This window comes from Acinonyx jubatus, chromosome C2 (genome assembly GCF_027475565.1).
Source record: "Acinonyx jubatus isolate Ajub_Pintada_27869175 chromosome C2, VMU_Ajub_asm_v1.0, whole genome shotgun sequence".
Lineage (NCBI taxonomy): Eukaryota > Metazoa > Chordata > Mammalia > Carnivora > Felidae > Acinonyx > Acinonyx jubatus.
Window position 1 is genome coordinate 18,747,716 of NC_069384.1, and position 24,025 is coordinate 18,771,740.

A 24,025-nucleotide genomic window follows, 5' to 3' on the forward strand; every position below is an offset into this window, starting at 1 on the left:
CACTAAAAGGTTCATGCTACATTATGAAGAAAAATGTAGCTGTTATGCAGATTTACTAATGGATTTTGCCATATAACCCAGGATCTTGGAGTTCAGTTAATGACAGGGTGTTTTGTTTGTGTTAAGGCATTTCATTTTTCTGTTTGTGTGAAATAGACTAACTAAAGAGGGGGCTATTCAGACAGAATTTGGGTTTCTTATACTGACTAGCTAAGGTATAGAGCTTAAGAGAGCATATATTTCAGATATTTCAAGTAGACTCTGGTCTATTTATTCTTTCATTAAACCAGTAGACTTTAAGGTGTATTGTCCAACAAAACCCAGGTGAAGAAAATAAATATTGGATTTTTTATATATTTATCACACTCTTTTTTCTGTTTTTATGGGTTTAGTTTTTTTAGTATGACAAATTTTCTTTTTTTTTTTAAGTTTATTTTTTTTCAGAGAGAGCACACGTGAGGGTATGAGTAGAGAGAACATACGTGAGGGGCAGAGAACGAGGGAGAGAGAGAATCCCAAGCAGGCTTTGCACTGTCAGTACAGAGCTCAACCCGGGGCTTGAACTCACGAACTATTGAGATCATGACCCGAGCTGAAATCAAGAGTCAGATGCTTAACCAACTGAGCCACCCAGGCACTCTTAAAGATTTATTTAAGTAATCTATACACCTAACATGGGGCTCGATCTCACAACCCTGAGATCAAGAATCTCACGCTTTACCAACTGAGCCACCCAGGCACCCCTACAACAAATTTGCAAATATACACAAAAGTAGAGCGAACAGAACGATAAACTCCATATATTCCTAATTTTGATTCAACAGTTGTAAAGACTGCCACATGTACTCATCTATCCTTTTAGTTGTTGAGAGTTTTAAAGCAAATCACACGTATCAATCACTTTTCTTTATTATTTTAGTAGTATCGATACAAATTAAAGACATATAGCTATGATAACATCAAATAACAAATTATAATTCATTCCTTAATATAATCTAATACCTCACCCTAGTCAAATTCCCCTAATATCTTGCTTGAATTGGGATCCGCATTTCAGTATTACACTTGCCTCCTGGGCTCTTTGTCTCATCTTGTTTTTAATCTAGAGTTAACCTGCCCTTTTCTCCCTTCTGCCTTTATTTTTTCCTTCCATGACATTGACTTGTCATGGAAAGCTGGTCAGTTATTCTATAGAACCACCCACTTTCTAAGTTTATCCATATCTTTAATTTGTGTATCTACCTTCCTATAAAGAGATGTTAGCTTGGTTAGAGGCTTGATCCAAATAAAGGTCAATTATTTTTTTTTTTTTTTGAGGGATGAGCATAAACACTACATGGGGAACGCTATGTGCCTCCTGTTGTATCATACAACGTTTGAATGTCCTACTTTTAATGATGTTAAGATTAGTCAGTAGTTTCAGGTGATAACAGACTGGTCCTTCCATAGCCTCCCAGTAGTGGGGTTGATAAGTCAAAGTAGACATGTAATTTTTGTACGTATTGCTGAATTCCTCTCCATAGTAGATTAATCACTACACAGCCCATCAGCAGCGAGAGTGCCTGTTTGCACACAGCTTCAATAGTAGAGTATGCAGATGCGTTCTGTGTTTTTGCTAATCTGGCAGCAAAGAGACGTTATCTCTGTGACAATTTAATTTGCATTTAAGTGATGTTGAGGGCAGCGTTGTATTTGCAGAACTATTACAATTTTTCTTCTGGGAACTCTCTGGGGTTTGTGTTGTATGTGCACCATTTTTCTATTTTGTTCTTTATATTTTTATTTTCTTTCCATATTTAGGGCTTGTTAGTACGTCAGTGACAATACTGTTTGGTTGAGATTTAAATTGCAGACATCTTTTTTTAATCAGTCATTTGTCTTTTGACTTGTGTATGTTATTTTTTTTTCATGCAGATGCTCTTTTGATATATATTTTATAGAAAAATATACCCATGCTTTTTGGTTTTTTTTTGGGGGGGGTGGTGAGTTTATTACTCACTTACATTTAGATCTTTGATCCATGTTTATCTTCATGCACAGTGTCAGGATCAGATCCATTTTGCCTCAAATGGCTACCCAATCATAATGATATTTGTTAAGCATTCTCTATGGTTTGAGATGCTAGTATTTTATATACATAAATAGAAAGATAGGTCTCACATCTATACTAAATTTCCAATGAACTTGGGCCAACTTATATTCTGTTCTATTAGTCTGTGAGTCTATTCAGTACCAGTCTCACAGAGTTTTAATGATAGAGGTTTTATCATATCAAGCAAGGGCTGTAATATGGGGCCATTACCACCTCATTTCTGCCCCAGGACGTTACTACTTATTTTTCATTATCTCATTTGTTTTTTTTTACTTTACATATGTTTTATAATTAGTATAACATATTGATACAGAAATACATGTATATAATCTATTACTAAAAATGTACGTTGGGGCACATGCTCTTTTTAAGAGAAGTAGGACATGGAATAAAAAAAAAGTCTGGAGGGCCAGTGTTCCAGGCAGTGCTGTTCAAACATTTCAACATGCTCATTAGATTTTATGGGGGTGAGTAGCACAAAGAGCTGAATTTCTTAGGATGCATCGAATACTAGCATTTGCAATGAGACGATACCCTTGGACCTTCTTGATGAGTCATCTGGATCCAGAAAAAAAATTTTTTCCCTGCTAATGAGCAGGTGTCAAAATCCCACAAGAAGATATGGTTACTGGAGAAGAATGCCTAGGAAAGTCATCTTTGGTTTGGAAATAAAGATAACTTTATAAGGCCCCCCCCTCTTTTATCAAACTTTTACCTGCTGTGGGACATGGTATCAATTGTGGCAGAGGGATTGGACCGTGAGGGGAAAAACTGGACCCTTATCCCAGAGAGTACTTTGACCACTCTCTAATATCCTGTATTGTGTTTTATCTCAGGCAACTTGTGAGAGAAGGTATTCTTTTATTCATCTGAGCTTTTATCAATGCTTACTAATCCAAGAGGAGCTTATATGGGGTTTTTTTTTTTTCTTCTTACAATACAAGGAGGCATCAGGCCATCAGTAAAATGTCTTAAAACTCCCTAAGGCAGACCAGTCTGTATATTACCTTGTAACTCTAAACTCTAGGGAAACCATATTAACAGGGGAGGAGGGAGTTCTCTTAGTAAAATTATGCATTCATTAGGAAATATTCATTTTACATATGTCCTGCAACTTTTGTTATTAAAATGTTATTCTAGGGGCACCTTGGTGGCTCAGTCTGCTAAGCGTCAAACTCATCGTTTCAGCTCAGATCATGATCTCATGGTCATGAGACTGAGTCCTGTGTCAGGCTCCAAGCGGAGTGTGGAGCTTGCTTAAGATTCTCTCTCTCTCTCTCTGCCTGTCTCTCCTGCTTGCACTCGCTCTCTCAAAAATTTTTTTAAAAAAATTGTTAAATGTAATTTTAGGAAGGTAAGAAACAAATAAACATTACACTTGAGGTTACTTACTTACATTCAACTAATTACTAGAGAACCATTAGGTGTCAGGCACGATTCTAGGTGCTAGAGACACAAAGATGTGTTCACTCTGGCCTTAAGAAACTCACAATCCAGAGAGCAGCACATGTAAACATGGTAAGGGTACAGCCCAGTAAGTACCATAAGAGAACCAGGAACACACTAATATCACCGGGAATGGGGAATTGAGGAGGGTTAAGAGAACCAGGAAGGGGCTTAGACCTTCAGGGAGGAGTTGCATTTGCACATGGAGAAAATTTCAACAATGACAACAGAAGAGCAGAGAAGATGGCTGGGAAGGAGAAACACTGTATCTAAAATGGCATAGTTCACTCCCTTACACACACAGGACACAAAAGCACCTGACTTGTTCTGGGACCAAAAGTATTGCACGCAGCCAAAGGGCAACAATCCATGGCTCCAATCAGCTTATGTAGAATTTTTATCCTACCTTTTAAGACATAGCCAACTGCGTGTTTAGATTATTGGACAGACACTCAAGTTACTATTCATGCTACTGTGGGAGTTCTGACTTCTGATTAGAATCCATTCCTATTTGAAAGTGCCTCTCGAGCCTTTTTTAAAACATGAGCACAATTCTGCCTTTTCAAATTTAGCACTTTCCCAGTAGTTCAACGTGTTCCCTTTTTATTTGCGGTCATTACTTCTTCTTTGGTCTCCTTTAAAAATAGCACCAGTTTGCACTTGTCTGTAAGTCTTAGCTGGTGCTGGTGTTGGTTTTCTCTGGGCGTTGGCCTTTACACTTTTCTTTGGACTTTTTCATTGCATCTGAGTTGGAATTTTTCCCTTCCTAGGTTTCCTCACTGGTCTGGGAATTTATCTCCCTCTGTTTTGTTCTATTCACTTTGTTTCACTATTTACTTTTGTTGGTTTGCTGTATTTTACCTTAAGGATTTTTTTTTTTTATATACCTTAAGGATTTTAAAGGCCTCTGAGAGATGCTGTCACGAGTCCTGTTTGTGACAAGTTGCTTTGGGTTGTGGCTTCATTACTAGTAAAAATAAAGCTTTGCAGGAAGTCACAGAATATCATACATAATATGATTTGGTTTGTTGGAAGGACAGAACAAGAAGCACAGTAAATTTTTATTTATCTTTATTTTTTTATTAAATTTTTTTAACATTTATTTATTTTTGAGAGACAGAACACAGCATGGGTGAGGGAGGCGCAGAGAGAGAGGGAGACACAGGATCCGAAGCAGGCTCCAGGCTCCGAGCTGTCAGTACAGAGCCCAACGTGGAGCACGAACCCACAAACCATGAGGCCATGACCTGTGTCAAAGTCAGAGGCTTAACTGGACTGAGCCACCCAGGTACCCCTAAATTTTGAGTCTTTATTTTTAAAGAAACTATACAGGTATGCTCATATATGCTAGAACTATATTTTTCCCCCAAGTTTTCTGAAACTATATGCCAAAAACTTGAGAGTGGGTTATCTGTGAGGAGTGGAATAGAAGGCCAGGGGTGGGGGGCTGGAGAGTTATTTTTCACCTTATAACCTTTCTGTACTGTTTGAGCTTACCATATACATACACTGTTTTTAATGAAACGTGTAAGTAAATGCATTCAACAGTGATCTATTTTTGTCTTTGATTATGGCCATAATAATGTATTTAGCAAGTTTTTAGAGTGTGAGCAAAGCTAAAACTAAAAACTAAAAACTAAAAACAAGTGACTGTTTTGACAAAATGAGAATGAGTGAACTAGAAACACCCAGAATAATGGAGTAAGCCCAGGTCAGGCTTTTTCACTCTTTGCCATTATAAAAACAACTCAGTCCCAACCGTCCCTGTAAAAAATGTTGAAAACTGAAACAGATCTAATGAAACAAATAAAACCTTGATGCCGTTGACATAAGAAAGAAAGAGAGAAAGGCAAAAGTTTTCAGTTAAGCACTAAAACTCCTATCTGGTAAGATCACAAGACTTCCTGCTCAGGGCTGTTTGACCCAAGACCATGCAGAGCTAAGAGGGTAGCTCTTGAAACACCTTCATGGGACCAGGTGCAGGAGCTCTTTGCTTCTCTGTTCAGAAAATGTAGGAAGAATTCAAACTACAGAACATTTCCCATCCACTCACCGGCCTAAAGGTCCCAAGAGTAGGATTTTGTGGTCCTGTTACCAGGCATTCATGTGAGCACACACATTCTCTCCCTCTCTCTCTCCCCACCCCTACCTCTCTCTTTCTGTGTCTCTGACTCATACGTGCACACCCTCACGTACTTACTAACACAGAAGGCTACTCCTCTCCCTATCAAACGCAATCCAGTCACCTGTCTAAGGATGGCAACATAGGAAATACGTAACACGATACTGAAGGAAGACAAACCCAGGGGTGGGAAAGAGAATAATACTGAAAAATGATAAAGAGTAGCCCCCAAAGCTACTGTTTCATGCTTAGATGTTAGGGGCTGAACAGAAACTTAGAAACATTTGCAGCACACACAATTTTTAAAAATTCCTTAAAAACCAATGAACAATTTTTTCTCAAATCCCTGATTAAATTCAATTAACTACATCTCAGATATAAAACAATTTTCTGTGGGTGTGTGGGTTGGGCTTTTGGCTTTGTCCAGCAAAGCCGAGGGCAGCAGAAAGAATTACTCAAGACTCCATGCAAGTCAAGAGAGGTGAGAGGGAGGCTAAGAGAAGTCTCCCCAAGCTGCTCTCAAGCTCCCATATTTATTAGGCATACATCAAAGGGAAGACATTGCGTAATATGTCAGTGGCTACGTGCCGGAAAGAACGTATGGGAAGCGTGTGCTTCCCAAGACGACAAAAGAGCAGATGCCGAAAGCAGGGTGGAGAACAAGATAAGATATTCCATAGATAACACAGTCTAAGGAATTCATGAGTACAGGTAAGACCTGACTTCTATATATCATTGACTAGATACTGGTCAGCTGTTTTCAGCAGGGCCAGAAAGCAGTGTAACGTGTTCCCTATAATCTCCTTAACCAGGACCTAGCTATTTGATTTCCCACGTGGGCGAATGTAAATGTCTAATTATATATGTGCACATATAGGGGTGCCTGGGTGGCTCAGTCGGTTGAGCGTCCGACTTCAGCTCAGGTCATGATCTCATGGTTCATGAGTTTGAGCCCCACATCGGGCTCTTTGCTGATGGCTCAGAGCCTGAAGCGTGTTTCGGATTCTGTGTCTCCCTCTCTCTCTGCTCCTCCCCCACTTGTCTCTGTCTCTCAAAAACAAATAAATTATATATATATATATGCATGTATAGATTTCAATAAGCCATATCAAGGAAATACTTAGGAAGTGATAGCCTGGACCACTCTACTAACATCTCACTGGGCTCCTCACTTCAACTTCCCATCCATCCACCCTGCCCATTCTCATTACTCCATCCAATATGTTCTCTTTGAAATGCAAATCTAACTGATAATTCAGTGATTAAAAACCTTCAATGGGCTTCTCCTAGTTTTGAGGATAAATTCAAACATCCTAAATCTGTCCCATAAGGCCCTCCACCACCTGGGTGCTGCCTTTTGCCCTCTCCTCTCCTCCACGTTCTGGCCATAAGGGACTTCTTCCATTCCTGCTTGCTCTTGCTCAAGTACCTCTGGGCAACATCGTTCCCTCCGTATCTGAAGTGGTCTCCACCCCCACTTTGACTTGCCTAGCATGTTCTTTTCATGGAGATAGATATACAGATATACAGTCCTATTAGACAGGACTCTCATATATACAGGAAATCCATTATAAACAATAACATGAATGTTTAACTCCACTGCCTCCAAATGTTGTCAATACTAACAGGACCATTTTTCTAACGTGTGCTATACGTGTGTACACATTTCTTTCTCCCTACGCCTCTAGGACGTAAGTCTATTACTGGGATTATCGCCAGTACAGATGGGTAAAGTGACACATACAGAAATCAAATAACTTGTACAAGGTCATACAGTTAGTTAGTAACTGAAGGTAGAGCTCAGCCTCAGAGTGCATGGTCATTACTGCTACAATACGTGATCTGAAATATGACTCAAAAAACACAATTCTATATCACGATGAATTATAATTTAAAGGTAACTGTTACAGGGGATCCTGGGTGGCTCAGTGGGTTAAGCGTCCCACTTTGGCTCTGGTCATGATCTCGAGGTCTGTGAGTTTGAGCCCCACGTCGGGCTCTGTGCTGACAGCTCAGAGCCTGGAGCCTGCTTCGGATTATTTGTCTCCCTCTCTCTCTACCCCTCCCCCACTTGCTCGCGCGCTCTCTCTCTCTCTCTCTCTCTCTCTCTCTCTCTCTCTCTCAAAAATAAATAAACATTAGAACCATTTAAAAAATAATAAAGGTAAAAGTTATAGTTGTCCCATGGGATCTAGAACATTCTTGGCTACAGCGCTGATTGCACTGCTTCTGTGCACTTCGTAATTTTTGTTGGTGTGATGGTCTCCCAGAGATGTCTACATCCTAATCTCAGGAACCTATACATGTGTTATTTTACATGGTAAATAGGATTTAAGATTGTAGATGGAATTAAAGTTGCTAACCAGCTAACTTTGGGATGGATAGATTATCCTGGATTACCTAGGTGGGCCCAGCGTAATTATGAGGGTCCTTTTAAGAGGAAGAGGGAGGCTAAGAGACAGAACCAGATTGGTGGCAGCCTGGCACCGCTGGCTTTGAGGCTGAAGGAATGGGACGATGAGGCGGTGGCCTCTAGAAGCTGGAAAAACACCTTGGAAGCGGATTCTCCCCTAGAACCTCCAGAAGATAGCTGCCCTTTGCGTACTTTGATTTTACTTTTTTTTTTCTTTTTTTAGTGTTTGTTTATTTTTGAGAGAGAGAGAGAGAGAGAAACGGAGTGTGACTAGGGAGGGGGTGGGGGGAGAGAGGGAGACACAGAATCCGAAGCAGGCTTCAGGCTCCGAGCCGTCAGCACAGAGCCCGACGCGGGGCTCGAACTCATGACCTGTGCGGTCATAACCTGAGCTGCAGTTGGACTGATGCTTAACCGACTGAGCCACCTAGGCACCCCAAGCGTAATGTGATTTTCACCAAGTGACACCTATTTCAGACTTCTGGCGTCCAGAAGTTTAAGGTAATAAGTCCGTGTTGTATTAAATCTGTGGTAATTTGTTTCTGCAGCAATAGGAAACTAACACAGTTGGGTTGTTTTTCTGAGTCCCAGTCATGTTAAGAGTAACCCCTCCCAAGAAAACAGTACCTGGTTTTAAGTTTTCTTTCTCTGCTTTTGCCAAAGTAAGCACTTGACCTACATCCTGGCCCCCTTTTCCCCTCCTCGACTTTATCTTCCTCAAAGCATCAATCCGGCAACACAGGAGTACTGAGTCAGCAGTGCTATGGGATGAAAAGGTTATTTTAAATAATGGCCTTTACAGAGATCTTCTGGTCCAACTTCGACAAACAGAGCAGCGCTAGCTTGCGTAGTTCAAAACATCTCTACCAGCAGGGCCAGCAGGAGGAAACCAAAGTGATAGAAAATGGGTAGAGCAAACATACGTAAATTCACAGACTCCTCTCATTAAACTGCTCCGGGGGAAAGATAAAGTAGTGTTCTCAGCCAAGGGGAACTCACTGTTCTCCTTATGCTAACTTTTTGTTTTAGACTTATTTTTGAATGCCATTTGTGTCTGAGTCTTAAACCGGTCATCAGGTCTACCAGCAAGCCCAGTTTGACCTTTACGTTCATCAAATAATTAAGACCATGCCTGGATGGAGCCAGTTCTCCCCCCACAAATGGATTGTGCTTTGTTCTTAACAATGTTTACAGAGGGCAGGATTTTCCTGGCACTGGATCCCTGGTGTGCTGTTTTGGGTAAGTCCCACCCCTGGGGCAGAACCTTGTGATTTTGCAGAAGATCCAGATTTCTCTCTGCTCCACAGTCCTCATCAGTTGATGAGAGATTACAGACTCACAGGCCAAGTGGCCTGGCTTTGGTTCCAGTCCAGATTTGAGGACCGACTGCTACCAGCCATGTAGTGTTAAGAACAGCACATTGCTCTCATTCACATCTGACTCCTTGGCTTAGATGTCGCCTCAGAGAAATCTGAGACGTCACCTACTTAGAATTAGGGCTTCATGATGTGTATCAGAATCATTAATTCCACCCATACATTTCTTTCATTTATTCCACCTCATTCTCTTCAGAGCTGGTCAACAGGTATCTATTTAACACTTACTATTAGCCAGGCACTGTGCTCAGCATTGCACATACACAGTGGTCAAACATGAAGAAATTCTTCCCCTCGTGGAGTTCCCATTTTAATGGTAAAGAAAAATACAGTTCCACTAAACACACAAATAAATGTCCATATATCAACAGGTACACTGAAATCATAGTTTAAATAACAGCAGCAACCACAAAAATCTTCTAGACTACTAAGAAAGAGATGAAAATACGGGCAAGTAGAAATGAAAGAATGGAATAAGTGTGATATTATATATATAATAGGATCAAGGATAAAAGGGTGGTACAGTTATATTTGGGGTGGATATTAAGAAGATGAGTATATAATTAGAGCATAAGAAATCCACAAAGTCTTTTCCTGAACGAAGACAGCGGAAAGGGTTCAGTGCTTGGATTCAAAAAGAAAGAGAGAAGTCCAATAATCTATGGAACAAATCCTCAGATCCTCAAATCCCAGCTTCATTTCTTTTCAGCCTCCGTAAGTAAGCTTTCCTGAGCCTTGGGGGTCATTATCTGTAAGTTGAAGATATGTTCAGTCTTGTGCATTTTTGAGAACTTAAAAAAAGAATATTCAAGAAAGTCCCTAGAACAGTGGCTGATATATACATAGTCTGTAATCCCCAGTTTTGGGATCTGGACATGAAACCTGAATGGATAAACCACAAACAGGATTGTGGAGTGAAACCTGGCCCTGAAGAAGACTCTTGTTTTTCAAGAACACTGACAGCACGTTGGTTTCTAACCGTTCTCCGCTAAAAGGAACCAGGGCTCCTGAGAGAAATGGCTCATCCTAGGACTAGAGCAGGAAATACACACGATCAGCATGAAGCATTTTGTGTTGCCAGAAAGTGAGGAGGCACCAAAAACAAACAAAAATGCACATATACATTTATACAACGAGAGGGTTATGTCCAAGGATACAGAAACCACTGGAAGAACTCCCAATGGCCAAAGCTGGAAGAATGTTAGCACTAAAATAAATACAATCATATTAGACTGTAATCCAAAGTATAAAATAAATATTCACAAGCCCATACTGGTATAGAAATCATGAGAAAACATCAGAAAAATACCCACTAAGGGCCATCCTACAAAGTACTTCACCAGTACTCCTCCCACGTGACAAGGTTAAAAAAAGGTAAGTCTGAGGAATTATCACAGCCAAGAGCCTAAGGAGACATGACTACTAAGTGTAATATGGTATCCTGCATGAGATCCTGCAATAAAAAAGGACATTAGATAAGAATGAAAGAAATGTGAATAAAGTGTGGACTTTAGTTAATAATAATGTGTCAAAATTGTTTCATTAATTATGACAAACGTAACAGACTAATGTAAAATATTAATAAAAGGAGAAAGTGGGTGTGGTATGTATGGGAAATCTCCATACTATCTTCACAATATTTGTTTAAATCTACTGTTATAAAATAACAAAGTTAATTTAAAAAAAAAGACAAAGAAATGAAAACATTCTTTCAATGCCAGACTTTTAGGCATCCTAGGAACGATATGGAAAAGATCCCCCCACACACCCAAATTATTCCTCCACTGGAGTCGGGGTTAGAAGAGCCAATGGTTAGATTTAATCAAAGCCTGAAGAAGAGGTTATTCCGCCCATTTGATCACTGAATAAGAAGGAGCAGAGTAAAACCATTTGGTCTGTTTTCAATTAGTGACAATTCTTAAAGTCAGTCTTGTTTTAATTTGAAATTTAGGACCATCAACAAAATATGTATCTTTCCCAGCAGTTTTGTTACAGTTGCCCCACTGTGTGTCTTTGCTCCCTTTCTTCATCACTGCATTTCTTTTGTGTGTTCAACCTGATTCCAATTGATATTTCAAAATTGCATAATGGTTTTATTGTGAAGCCTTGCCTCCCCGGTTTGATTTTCTATAATATAGGTCAGCGCACCCCGTTCCCTGAGACAACTTGTGCCTTCCTCCCCCAGGAACAAAGCTCACGTCACGTCGAGTTCAGGAATACTCACTTTGGCAGTAAGAGCGTGAGAAAAAAGTCACTGTATTATGGTATTAGACACTTATCTGGCGGGTTATTTTAAATATTATATTACCAGAACTTGAATAGCAACAATAACCCATTCTGTTAAAAAAAAAAAAAAGAGGAAAAAAATAAAACAAAGTAAAAGGAGGATTGCTTATAAGTGCTTCAGATCTATTGCAATTTCGTCCATTTTCCTAAAAAGTTAAGGCGAAGAAAACAAAATAATAGGAAACGTTCCCAGGATTTTAAATCTCATGAGCTCAGAATCCGTGCAAATCCTGTTTAGAACCACCCCGTGAAATTGGCTTTGGGACGTCCCCCCGCTACTCGTTCATTCAGCTTCTGAATCTTTCTAACAATCATTCCGCTGGAAGTCCCCTGAGGACACAGCAGCTGGCTGGAATCCCCAGACCAGACTTCCCTAACCGAATGTCGAAGTGCAGGTGGAGAGGATAAAAGGAATTCTGGCTCAGCAGTCACGAATTCCCCTCATCCGCTGCCCCACAAGTGCACTGCGTCGCACCCGTGCGGTCGGGAGCCTCGGAAACCCGAGAAAAACTCTGACCCTACCCCCTTCTCTGGTCCTGAGGAGTGTGGCCAGCGCCTGCCTCCCTGTGATGCCATCTTGAGATCTTAGCATCTTAGAAGTAGTGCTTGAGTTGTACGTTCTGTTCGCGTCCCTGGGTCTCTGAAAACTTACCCCAACTTTGCAAGAAGCCTGCTGGTGTGGGCTCTTAATGTTCTTGAACCAGAACTGACAAAATCGGAGGCTATCGACCGCGGATGCCCGACCTCCCCCCGCCGCCGCCGCGCCGGCCCGCACCCCGATTCCCGCTCGCCCGGGTGCCAAGCCAGACGGCCCCCGCGGCACACGCGCGCAGCCCGGGGCGCCAGAGACAGCCGTCGGCGCGCGCCGCGTCCCGGGGCTGGAGGTCCGGGTGGGGGGAACGGTCCCAGCACGCGCGGGCGGAAGGGTGGAGGTACCCCAGCAACTTACAGCCCAGGGCGACCACCAGGTAGCGCAGCAGCAGCAGGAGGAGGCGGTGGCGGCTCCTCCTCGCCATCTTCTCGGGGTCCGAGCTGGCTGCGCCTCGGAAGCCGAGGGTCCCAGCGGCCGGAGCGCGGGAGGGCCCGGGCTGGGGGGTGGGGGGCCCGGGCGGGGGCTGAACTTCTGGGGCAGGAGGGGAGAGGCCGGCTCCGGGGAGACCAGGGGAGCGGTGGGCGGACCCCAATGGATGTCAGTTTCCCCCTGCCGGGGGCGCCTTCTCAGCCGGCCGCCTAGGGGCAGGTCTGGCTTGGCGGGGGACTTGGGGGTGGGGGGGTCTGGGCTGTTCCTTTTGTGGGGTGGAGGGTGGGAGCGGGAGGGCAGTGGATGCCGGGCGAGGTGTGGGCTGGGTCCTAATGAGGGGGCAGGAGGAGGCGAGGAGCGGAAGGGAAGCCCCGGCGGGCGTCCCCCCGCCCCCGCGCCGCCGGGATTGATCGGCTTTGTGTCTGGTCCGGCGCGGGGGCTGCCAGCTGTCCCCGGGGTGAGGAGCCAGGGGGGGGCGGGAGGCGCGGGCGGCGGGCGCTCGGGCGCGGTGGGGGGGGAGGCGGCGGTGGAGGGCAACTCCGCCCGCCTCGCTCCAACTCCTTTCTTCCCTCTCCTCGGCACAAAACTTTTCGGGTTTTCAGCCTAGGGGTGGAGATTTTTGGAAAATTTCTGTCCAACGGGCGAAGCTGTGGGGGGGCGGGGGCGCTGCCGGGAGATGGGATCCGCCGGCTCCGCCTTGGACACGAGAGGGGAAAAAAAAGAAGAAAAAAAAAAAAAGCAATGAGGACTCACGCTGCAAGGCAGGGCTCCGATTTTAGTAAGAGCCTTGGCCCCTTCTCAGCGTAAGCTTTGTGCTCTTTGGAGAGTTAAGGTGTGTTTTGTGTTCTTTGCTTTTCACGTGTCAGAGTTGGAAGTTCATCTAACGGTGTGAAATATTTATTATGTTTCTTTTCTTTCCAGTTACATAACTGCTGCCTGTGGAGTTTTCCACATGTTAAAACTCTACAGCTGCCCTTTGTCAGGTTTATTTTTGGTCTACTGTGCTTTTAAAAGGGAAACCCATTATGAATGCTCTGTTGCCTGCTTTAAAATTGACCTGCACTTATACTGCACACACTCCAAGGGCTAAACAGACAATTTTTCTATTTGCTCCCAGGGACCAAAAATGTCTGGTGCATTCAAGAATAGTGACAGGTCTGGAAAAAGGCCATTCCCAAGAGAAGAAATTGTGATACATCAGTTTTTCAAAGGTAGAATAATGGATAAAGTTCTGAATAGAAGACAGTTGATTTAGTGGTGTGCACATGAAGAATTTAGCTCACTGGACAAAGGCGACCAGAGTTTAGATATGCGGAGCTGTGAGGAATGAGACCTCCCTGCTGTTTCCTTGGTGACAGGGATGGAAGCTTGATACTCAAGGCAGGAGACGGGCAGAGGACCCAGAAAGTCAAAATGGCAAAAACGTAAGAGCTACACTCCAGTCAAGCAAGGGGAGAGGACAGAGATTTAACAACACATTTTTATGCCAGTTTTCTGGGCAGTGACCAGAAAAATATAATGCTTTACAAGAGTTGTTGGCATTCTCTTTTCTTGTTCTTGCCACTATGGATCTCTTTTGCTCCTCCCTAAAGACACACACAAAAAGGCATACTTTTTTTTTTTTTTTCTGCGACATCCTAGGTGAATAAGTGATTCACTCAGTTGTCATCAGTTAAAGCATTTGTCAAATAGCTACAGTGTGTTGGATGCTGGGGTACAATGATGAACAAGACTGAGTCTTTGCTACTAACGAGCTCACGGTCTTGAGAGAGAAAGTCCCATCTGGAAAGATTTCTAATATCACCTAAGTGTTGTGGGAGAACAGAAAATAATAACAGCACTTTTTACTGAGTGCTTTCTCAGTGGGGGAGTCTGGCTAGTGCCACACTGAATTCCCCAACAACTCTGTAAGGGAGAAAATGTTATCATTCCCACTTTGCAGATGAAAACTGGACTGCTAGATGCCAGTGGCTTGTTCAAGGTCAAGAATAAGGGGGATGTTTCTCTATTGAAGGGTGTGTGCAGGGCTTTATAAGGCATGAAAAATTGTAGTTGTTGAAGGGAAGAAAATAAGCAAATGGCATTCTAGGTAGAGAAAAGAGCAAGATGGAAAGCTGGAAAATTCTGGCTTGTTTAGGTAAAGCAATGTTCTACAGTGCCAGCGGAAGTGGCGAGAACCGAAGAGGCGGTTGGATTATGAGAGTCATTCAGTGCCATACTACAGACTCTGGACCTTATCCTGCAGTTAAAGAGCTTTTTGAAAGCACTAGAGTAGGATATGAAAAGAAGAAAAAAAAATCATGTTTTAAAACTGTGCTATCCCATATGGCAGCCTCCAGATCCATGTAGCTGTGTCGATTTGGATTCAGTCAAATTTAAAATTCAAGTCTCCAGTCACGCTAGCCATGTTTGATGTTCTCAATAGGAACATAGGGGGTAATGGTTAATCTATTGGCCAGTGCAGATATAGAGCATTTCCATCAGTGCAGGAAGAATGATGACTGGTATGGAAATGTAAAGTGGATTAGAGATCAGAGAATCAGGAGGTTAGATAATTCTGAAAACTATTGCAATATTCTGAGAAAGAGCTGAGGCATGAGGTAAATGATCACAGTGGGAGAAGTAAAGAAGCAAGTAGCTTCAAATGATATTTCACAAACCTGGTTAGCAGGATTGTCATGGATTAGGTATGGGGGTGACAAGGGGGAGAGGGTAACTGAGATTTTTAGCCTGGGTTGGTGTATGCATTTGTTATAAATAGCACATTAACTGAATAAGAAACAGAGGGAATATACATAGTTCCAGCAGATTTGGAATGAGTTGACTGATTTGCTAGAATTGCTCACAGAATTCAAGGAAACTTACTGACTTACTGTCCCCTGTTTATTAAGAAGGATGCAACCAAACAGCCAGATGAAGAGATACATAGGGTGAGGTGTGGAAGGGTCCTGAGCACAGGAGCTTTTACCTCATGGAGTTGGGGGACACCGTCCTTCTTTATATGGATACATTCGCTAACCTGGAAGATCTCTGATCCCTGTAGTTTAGGGGTTTTTATGGAGGTTTTGTTAGGTAGGTATGACTAAAGAAATCATTGGCCATTGATGATTAACTCAATCTCCAGCCCCTCACCCCTCTGGAGGTGTGAGGTGGGGCTGAAAGTTCTAACCCTCTAATCATGCCCAGGTCCTTCTGGTGACCAGCCCCCAATCTGAAGCTATCTAGGAGCCCCCAGCCACTAGACATCTCATTAGCATTCAAAAGACACTCATCGTTCCAGAGATCCCAAGGGTCTTAGAAGCTTTTGCGTTAGGAAACTGGGACTAAGATCAGATACTATAACAAAAGATGCTATCAGCCCATCACTCGGGAAATTACAAGGATTTTAGGAGCTCTGTACAGGAATCAGGGATGGAGACCAAATCTATATGTCTTATTATATCACAATATCACACTATACAGTCTAGTAATTATGCTTCTTGGAATTTATCCAAAGGAGCCGAAAAACTTATGTCCACACAAAAACCTGCTCATGGATGGTTGGAACAGCTTTATCCATAATTGTCAAAACTTGGAACCAATCAAGATGTTCTTCAGTAGGTGAATGGATAAATAACCTATAGTACATGCAGACAGTGGAATACTATTCAGAGCTAAAAAAGAAATGAATCCATGAAAAGAACTGGAGGAACCTTAAATGCAGATCACAAAGTGAAAGAAGCCAATATCCCCAATGGCCACATCTGGTATGATTCTGACTATATGACATTCTGGAAAAGTCAAAAGTATGGAGGCAGTAAAAATCAGTGGTTTTCAGGGATTAGGGGAGACAGAGGGATGGATAGGTGGAATACAGAGGATTTTGTAGGGTAGTGAAGCTACCTACCCTACGGCGGTGAATACATATCAACATATATTTGTCCAAACCCACCCATAGAATATACAACACCAAGAGTGAACCGTAATGCAAACTGTGGACTCTGGGTGATCGTGAGGTGTCAGTGTAGGTTTATGAATTTGACCAATGTATCATTCTGGTGGGGGGTGCTGATAATGGGGGAGGGTATGTGGGAAATCTCTGTGACCTTCTGCTTAATTTTGCTGTGAACCTAAAATTGCCCTAAGAAAAACCCCCAAGATCTAGCAACAAAATTAAAACAAACCAAAGGAAGACCTAGAGAAAGATCACAGAAAAGAGCAGCCAAAAAAGAGTGAGAGGAAATGGGAGAGAATTAGGAGCAAAGGTGTTTACAGCGTCACATGCCAAGAGAAGAGGACTGAGAATTTCTCCTGCAGTCAGCAATTATGAGGGCACTGGCCCCTTGGACAACAGAGAAAGCGAGCCTCCACCCAACTTTTAGAAAAAATGTAGACACTTGTGTTCCATACTTAACAGGGTATAAAAGTAGGGCATGGGATAGAAACAAATACTGACGTGATTACAAACATCAGCAGCCGGATGCTGGAAGGAATAGCAGTGGTTAATACTGCACAGTGAGTGCTTGGGAGCTGGTTTCATTATCTCCCTGATGGCAAGAATCCCTGCCCTGAGGCAGCATGGGGCGGTTTGTCTGGAGGCCTGGAGGGGAAACACAGGAGTCCCTCAACCTCCCTTCTATTCTCCGTGCTCCTACTGGGCTCCCCCTCTCCCCACGTGTCATAATCCCTCTTACTATGACACTATACACAGTTTTGTCAGGCCAGCATCCATGGGGACTTGGTGCTTTGGGACATCTTACCATTGTTTCTTTCCACCCACCCTCATTCTGAATTCAAGGGAAGGTTGAGGAGGTGTGGAGGCACACTTCCTGAAGCGAGCAGTGGAGAGAAGGCTGGGTTTAAATTGAGTGACTTCTCACAACATCTCAGATTTGGTATTTCTGTGTTGGATGGGTTATTTTTCTTCCTGGGTGTGGAGAAGATGCTGGAAAGTGTGCCCACACTCTGCAATATAGAGAAAAGAAGGGGGAAAAAAAGTCTTTCGTTTCCTGAACCACATAGATTCCCAAGTGTCTCTCCTATAAATTTTAAACTGTGGGTAGAATTTAAGGTCTTTAACTAATGGGATTCTTATGACTTGTCCCTCAATTATTATCTCCTCAGATCACTTTCTGGAATAAGCCTCATTTCGACATTCCATTCTGATATGTATATAAGCACACTCATGGCTTGTGTTCAAACCACATCCGTTTCCAGCCAGATAAACCTATTCAGAGAAACCCACAGTGTTTCCCCAGCATGCAGCCTTCATTACTGTCCCAAAGTGACATCTTTCTTCAGGTACATTATAACAAAACTTTCTTCCAAGAAAAACAAACAAAAAACCTCTCACTAGCCTCACCTGGTTCTAATTACTACAAGCAGGAATATCTTTCACATTCTTTACTCTCATATGATTTAACAGCACTAAGGTGGTTCTACATATCAATTAAATGAAGTTCATCGGCAATCAGTAAATTATTAATACTTTCATTTTTAAAAGCACATTTATTATCAACTCAATGGTTGGCTTCTTTATTGAATGACAATTAGCAATTTTATAAAGAATTGGATAATATAAAAATGGTATTTTTTTTGTACATGAAATTTCCTTGGGGGAGGAGCTAGCATCTAACAAACATTTGCTAGGATCAGTGAAGAAGGGACAGGCACCAGTTAGTCTATAAGCATGGAATCATAACACCTACAACTTGGGGAGAACTTAGAGATAATTCGCAGCTCTGTTCCTCCCTCCGTTCTCCCCTTTCTCATGTCACAGTTAAAGATGATAGATAATGAGACCCAAACAGTGAAATGACTTACTCAAGGTCACATGGCTAGATAAGAAAAGAGCCAGGCCTGGAAGGGACACTAGTGATATTTTGGGGTGGAGTCCCCAAAATGGATCCTCTGCATTGGCTGGGAATAGGTTTGCCTTTCTGTATACATCTTGACCCAAACTATTACCTGATTTTCCCCCATGGATCCCTTGCCTGGGATGACGACACTTAACATGTCCTAATTAAAGAGAGAGTGGGAAAGGTAAGAACTCTCCATTGTGTTGCAGGGAACTCTGCCATCTCATTCAACATCTGGGATCTGGGGCAATACAGCCCAGAAGTGAGGATACTGAAAGAATTTAGGCAAGATTCAATGATTTCTCCATTTGGTCACTGCTCTCCAGGACACTCCTAACGATAATGATACTGTATTAATTGTTCACATTTATTAAGCACTACTTATGCCTGGCACTGTGCAAAGCCCATCATAGGTGTCACCTAATAAACAACTTTGGGAAGCGGGGCTATTATTATCTTACAGATTGGAAGAAAGACTTAAGAAAACGAAGTCCCCGATTCAGGACTAGGCCACTACGAAATAATTGAGCCAGGTTTACACCCAAGTTATTTGGACTTCCGAGACCCATGTTCTTAACTGCTAAGGTATCTGAAAAGATGGACTCCAGTGGAATGTGTTTCTCTCTTTTCATAGGATGGAAAAAAAAAAAGAGATATTATCATGGGTATTATCACTTAATCTCTATCATGATAATGGCATCTTCATGTGTTTGATTTCTGTTTGAGATTTTGCATGTTCTCCACAACAACCCAGTGACGGAGCTGGGGAGAGGTAAAATTATGCATATCTCTAACTGACAGATATCAGTCTGAACTTGAGAAACTCCAGATGCCAAGTCAATGGAAATATCTCATTTTTCTGTATGGTTAACATTCAGGGTAACCTGGGTGACCAGCTGGGTAGGTGTAAGCAGCCTGACTACATGGGAAGCACGTTGTTGAAAGCGTGACTGGCTATGATAGGGTCCTACCTATGTCTTGTTCTTAAAGGAGACCTAGAGACTTAGCAACCTGCCCACACAGGTAGTGACCCCAAAAGATCTGTCTCCAAAGGCCCTGCTATTCCCCATTCCCTTGCTTCAGCCATTTTGCATAATGTTTTTATTTATTTTTGAGAGAGTGAGAGTGAGAGTAAAAGAGAGAGAGAGAGGAGAGGACAGAGAGAGAATCCCAAGCAGGCTCCACACTGTCAGTGCAAAGCCCAACGCAGGTTCAAACCCACAAAACGCGAGATCATGACCTGAGCCGAAACTAAGAGTCAGACCCTAGGTGCCCCACTATTGTTCATGTTCTAATGACCCTAAACATGTCTCCAGCTTAGATCTCTCAAAGTCCAGATCAGTTTTCTCTATTTTTAGAACATCTGTACATAGATGGGCCACACAAAATCAATTTCAGTTGATTTTAAAAATGTGAAATTAAAATTGAGTCTAATATTGAGCCGATTTCATTGATTCTTCACCCCATCTCATTTTTCTCCTTTTTAAAAAAAAATTTTTTTTAATGTTTATTTATTCTTGAGAGCGTGAACAGGGGAGGGGCAGAGAGAGAGGGAGACACAGAATCCGAAACAGGCTCCAGGCTCTGACTCAGCACGGAGTCCGATGCGGGGCTCGAACCTACAAACTGTGAGATCATGACCTGAGCCGAAGTCGGATGCTTAACCGACTGAGCCACCCAGGCGTCCCCCCCCCAACTTTTTTTTTTTGTTACCTTCCTCCTTCTCTTCCAACCTTTCTGTCTTCCCATTACCTACTATGAAATCAACATCTACTAGAGGCCAACCGCTGTGCTAATGGTAGGGGACACAATGAGGCACAGTAACTGACAGTGCCTCGTCTCTGGAGATGTAGGTAGGGGAGACAGACCTCAATCAGGCAAAGCGAGCTTGCACTCTAGGGGAGCTATTAACAAGGGTTTGGCTGGTTGGGGTCAGGCTTCTCTGAAGAAGTGGCACTTAGCCTGAAATCTGAAGCAAGTAGGAGAAGACAAGTGGAAAGAACAGTCTATGACGAGGAACCAGCATGTGCAAAGGTGGGCAGGTGGGGCTGTATGTAGCACTATGCTTGAGAGGGAAAATGATGGAGACCCTGGAGTGCCCACTGCTTAAATCCTTCAATGGTTTCCAGCAGCTTTCAGAATAAAAGGATTTCCAACAGGGAACGAAGCCCTGTGTTTGTCATCATGCTGCCCCAGGGACTTTGCATACCCTATTCCCTCTTTGTACTTGGGTCTTCATTCTTTGTCCTCCCCGCCCCCCCCCCCCCCCCGTCAACTTTGGTATTCTCTAGCATTTATTAAATATATTCCGAACATTGGGCACCATGCTAAGCTCTTTTCATTTTGTCTATTTTGACTCTCATAACAATCATATTAAATAAGGAAATCTGTTACGTCCATTTTACAGGTGAGGTCACTGCTATGGAGAAATTGAGTGGCAGGTCCCGAATCATGACTGGGATTCTGTGGGTGGTAAGGTGAGCTTTGGGACAGCACCTGGCTCACTCCAGCCTCAATTTGCTTAACCATTATGTGCACTGCTTCCCATATGCTTCCCTCTCACACGGTCAAAGCCTACTTATTTTTCTGTCTCTGCTAAAATGCAGTTTCCTTAGGAAACTTCCCTGCCCTTCCTGATTGGATCAAATCCTACCATTGCAAGCTCTCATTACCCCCTTCCTCTCCGGCATCCCAGTTGGGATATTAAACTCAATTAGTCATAACCAGTCACCAGTAGTAGACTGTGGACCCCATGAAGGCAGAAGTTTGTCTAATTTTTAGTTCACTATTATAGTCTCTTTTACCAAAAAAGGGCTTGTCAGTTATTAAATGCTCAATAAATATTTGGCTACTAGATGAACATACAGATCGATAAATGTTTGACGAGAATGTGATTGTACTGTAAGTTTTTTTTTAACCTAATAACTTAGTTTCTTTAGGCTGCTATAACGAAGTACCAGATACCAGGTGGCTTACAAACAACAGAAATCTATTTCTCACATTCTGGGGGCCAGAAGTCTAAGATCGGGGTGTCGGCATGATCAGCTTTCAGTAAGGGTCCTCCTCTGGGTTGCAGACAGCCAACTTTTCATGGTATCCTCACGTGGCAGAATGAGAGCTGGTTGCTTCTCTGGCCTCTTTTTATATATATGTACATAGATGGGCCACACAAAATCAATTTCAGTTGATTTAAAAAATGTGAAATTAAAATCGAGTCTAAAATTGAGCTGATTTCATTGATTCTTCACCCCATCTCATTTTTCTCCTTTTTTAAAAAAATTCTTTTTAATGTTTATTTACTCTTGAGACGGAGACAGAGCATGAACAGGGGAGGGGCAGAGAGAGAGGGAGACACAGAATCCGAAACAGGCTCCAGGCTCTGACTCAGCACGGAGTCCGATGCGGGGCTCGAACCTACAAACTGTGAGATCATGACCTGAGCCGAAGTCGGATGCTTAACCGACTGAGCCACCCAGGCGTACCCCCCCCCACTTTTTTTTTGTTACCTTCCTCCTTCTCTTCCGACCTTTCTGTCTTCCCATTACCTATTAATGGTATTAATCCCCTTCATGAGGGTTCTGCCCTTATGACATAATCCCCTTCCAAAGGCTCCACCTCCAAAATGCCATCACATTCGGATTAGGGCTTCAACATATAAATTTGTGGCAACACAAACATTCAGTCCATAGCACCTAATAGTATCTTTTTCAAGTCACTGGTACTTTCAAGCTTCAGTATCTCCATATGCCCATCTCATTGCCCAGTGCTCTATTTTCATTATCTCCTTCGATTGCACACTGGAGGAAGTGAGGGTAGGAGTGAGGTCCAAAACATTGACACAGGCTACCCAGTTGGTCAGTGGCAGAACAAAAGACGGTTCCATGTCTGCCTGCGTCTAAAGCCATTACAACACTGCCATGTGACCTCCGCTCTTGTGACCATCTTTGCGAGTAACCAGTCTATTGCGGCAGCATTACTTATGGCGCCTTTGCATTTATTGTAGGGATTTCATAATTATTTGATGGATTCATATTTCGTTTACTTTGAGGTGGGTTTGATTTTTTTAACAGCACAAAGTATGATACACATTCTTTTTTTTATTAAAAAGATTTTTTTAATGTTTATTTTTGAGAGCGAGAGAGACTGAGCGTGAGCGGGGGAGGGGCAGAGAGCGAGGGAGACACAGAATCCGAAGCAGGCTCCGGGCTCCGAGCTGCCAGCCCAGAGCCTGACACGGGGCTTGAACTCATGAACCGTGAGATCATGATCTGAGCCGAAGTCGGACGCTCAACCACCCAGGTGCCCCTATGATACACATTTTTATGTACCTGTCTCCAAAGGTCCCGCTATTATTATTGTCTGTTACCTCAACGTAGTTGTGCGTAAAAAATTCGGAAGTTTTTGGCTCATGGCCAAACTGACAATGGCAATATTTGAGTTTTTAGTAGTAGAGTCTCTTACCTGCTTATTTGCCAAGAGAGTATTTCTGCCATTGAACCAAAAAAGAAAAACATGACTTAAAAGTATTCTTTGGGGGCTCCTGGGTGGCTCAGTCGGTTGAGTGTCCACCTCTTGATTTTGGCTCGGGTCATAATCCCAGGGTCATGGGATCAAACCCTGTGTTGGGCTCCACACTGAGCATGGAGCCTGCTTGAGAGTTGCTCTCTCTCTCTCTCTCTGTGCTCCTCTACCCTGCTTATGTTCATGCTCTCTCTCTCTCTCTCTCTCTCAAATAAATTTAAAAAATTAAAGAAAGCATTCTTTGCATTTCGGTTAATTTTTCTTGAATTACAGATAGAAAAAGATAGAAGCCACTGCAGCTCTTTGTCTTTAGCCCTAGTCCTCAAACCCTCTTTTGAATTTTTTTTAATGTTTATTTACTTTTGAGGGAGAGAGAGAGACAGAGAGAGAGGGAGAGCACGCTCGCGCACACAAGTTGGGGAGGGACAGAGAGAGAAGGAGATGCGGAATCCCAAGCAGGCTCCAGGCTCCGAGCTGTCAGCGCAGAGCCCGCCGTGGGGCTAGAACTCTCAGAGAGCAAGATCATGACCTGGGCCGAAGTTGGACGCTCAACCGACTGAGCCACCCAGGCGCCCCTCAAGGCCCTCCTCTGAAGTACGGAGTTCAGTATGTCCTCCAACATAAGGCAGATAAATAGAAGTGCGTGTAGCAAACGGACTGTTTATTATTTATTTGGTGTTTATATCCCGAACATATTTTAATGTTTTGCATAATCAAGTTCTTAATGCTATACTTAGCATTTGATACTCAAAACAACTTTTCCTACCAGCATCTCAGCTGTGTTCTTTCATCTTTAACATCTTTGGGAGAGGGTTGGAGAACACAAATGAACTTGATGTACCTTGCTCTGGCAAAAACTGGATGAGGTGGACAAGGAACAGAATGATGGCTTTTTGCTCCCAAAGATTTAA

The 24,025-nt window shown here is 42.9% G+C and overlaps 1 protein-coding gene across 4 annotated transcripts in view; it reads right to left on the minus strand.

Annotated features, from left to right (window-relative positions):
* The window catches only part of JAM2 (junctional adhesion molecule 2), a 61,996-nt gene extending 48,752 nt beyond the window's left edge, over positions 1–13,244 (minus strand). Inside the window, exon 1 of one of the 4 annotated variants that reach the window (XR_003414808.2) lies at positions 12,685–13,241. Coding sequence is in view for 2 of the 4 variants with exons in the window: in XM_027041777.2 (XP_026897578.1) it covers positions 12,685–12,751 (67 nt within the window). In the remaining 2 variants the exon portion in view is untranslated. Of the gene's footprint in view, positions 1–12,387; positions 12,444–12,684 lie in introns of those variants that run through there. The other 3 variants (XM_027041777.2, XM_027041779.2, XM_053220657.1) reach the window with 3 other exon arrangements.
* Between the last annotated feature and the right edge of the window lie 10,781 nt (positions 13,245–24,025).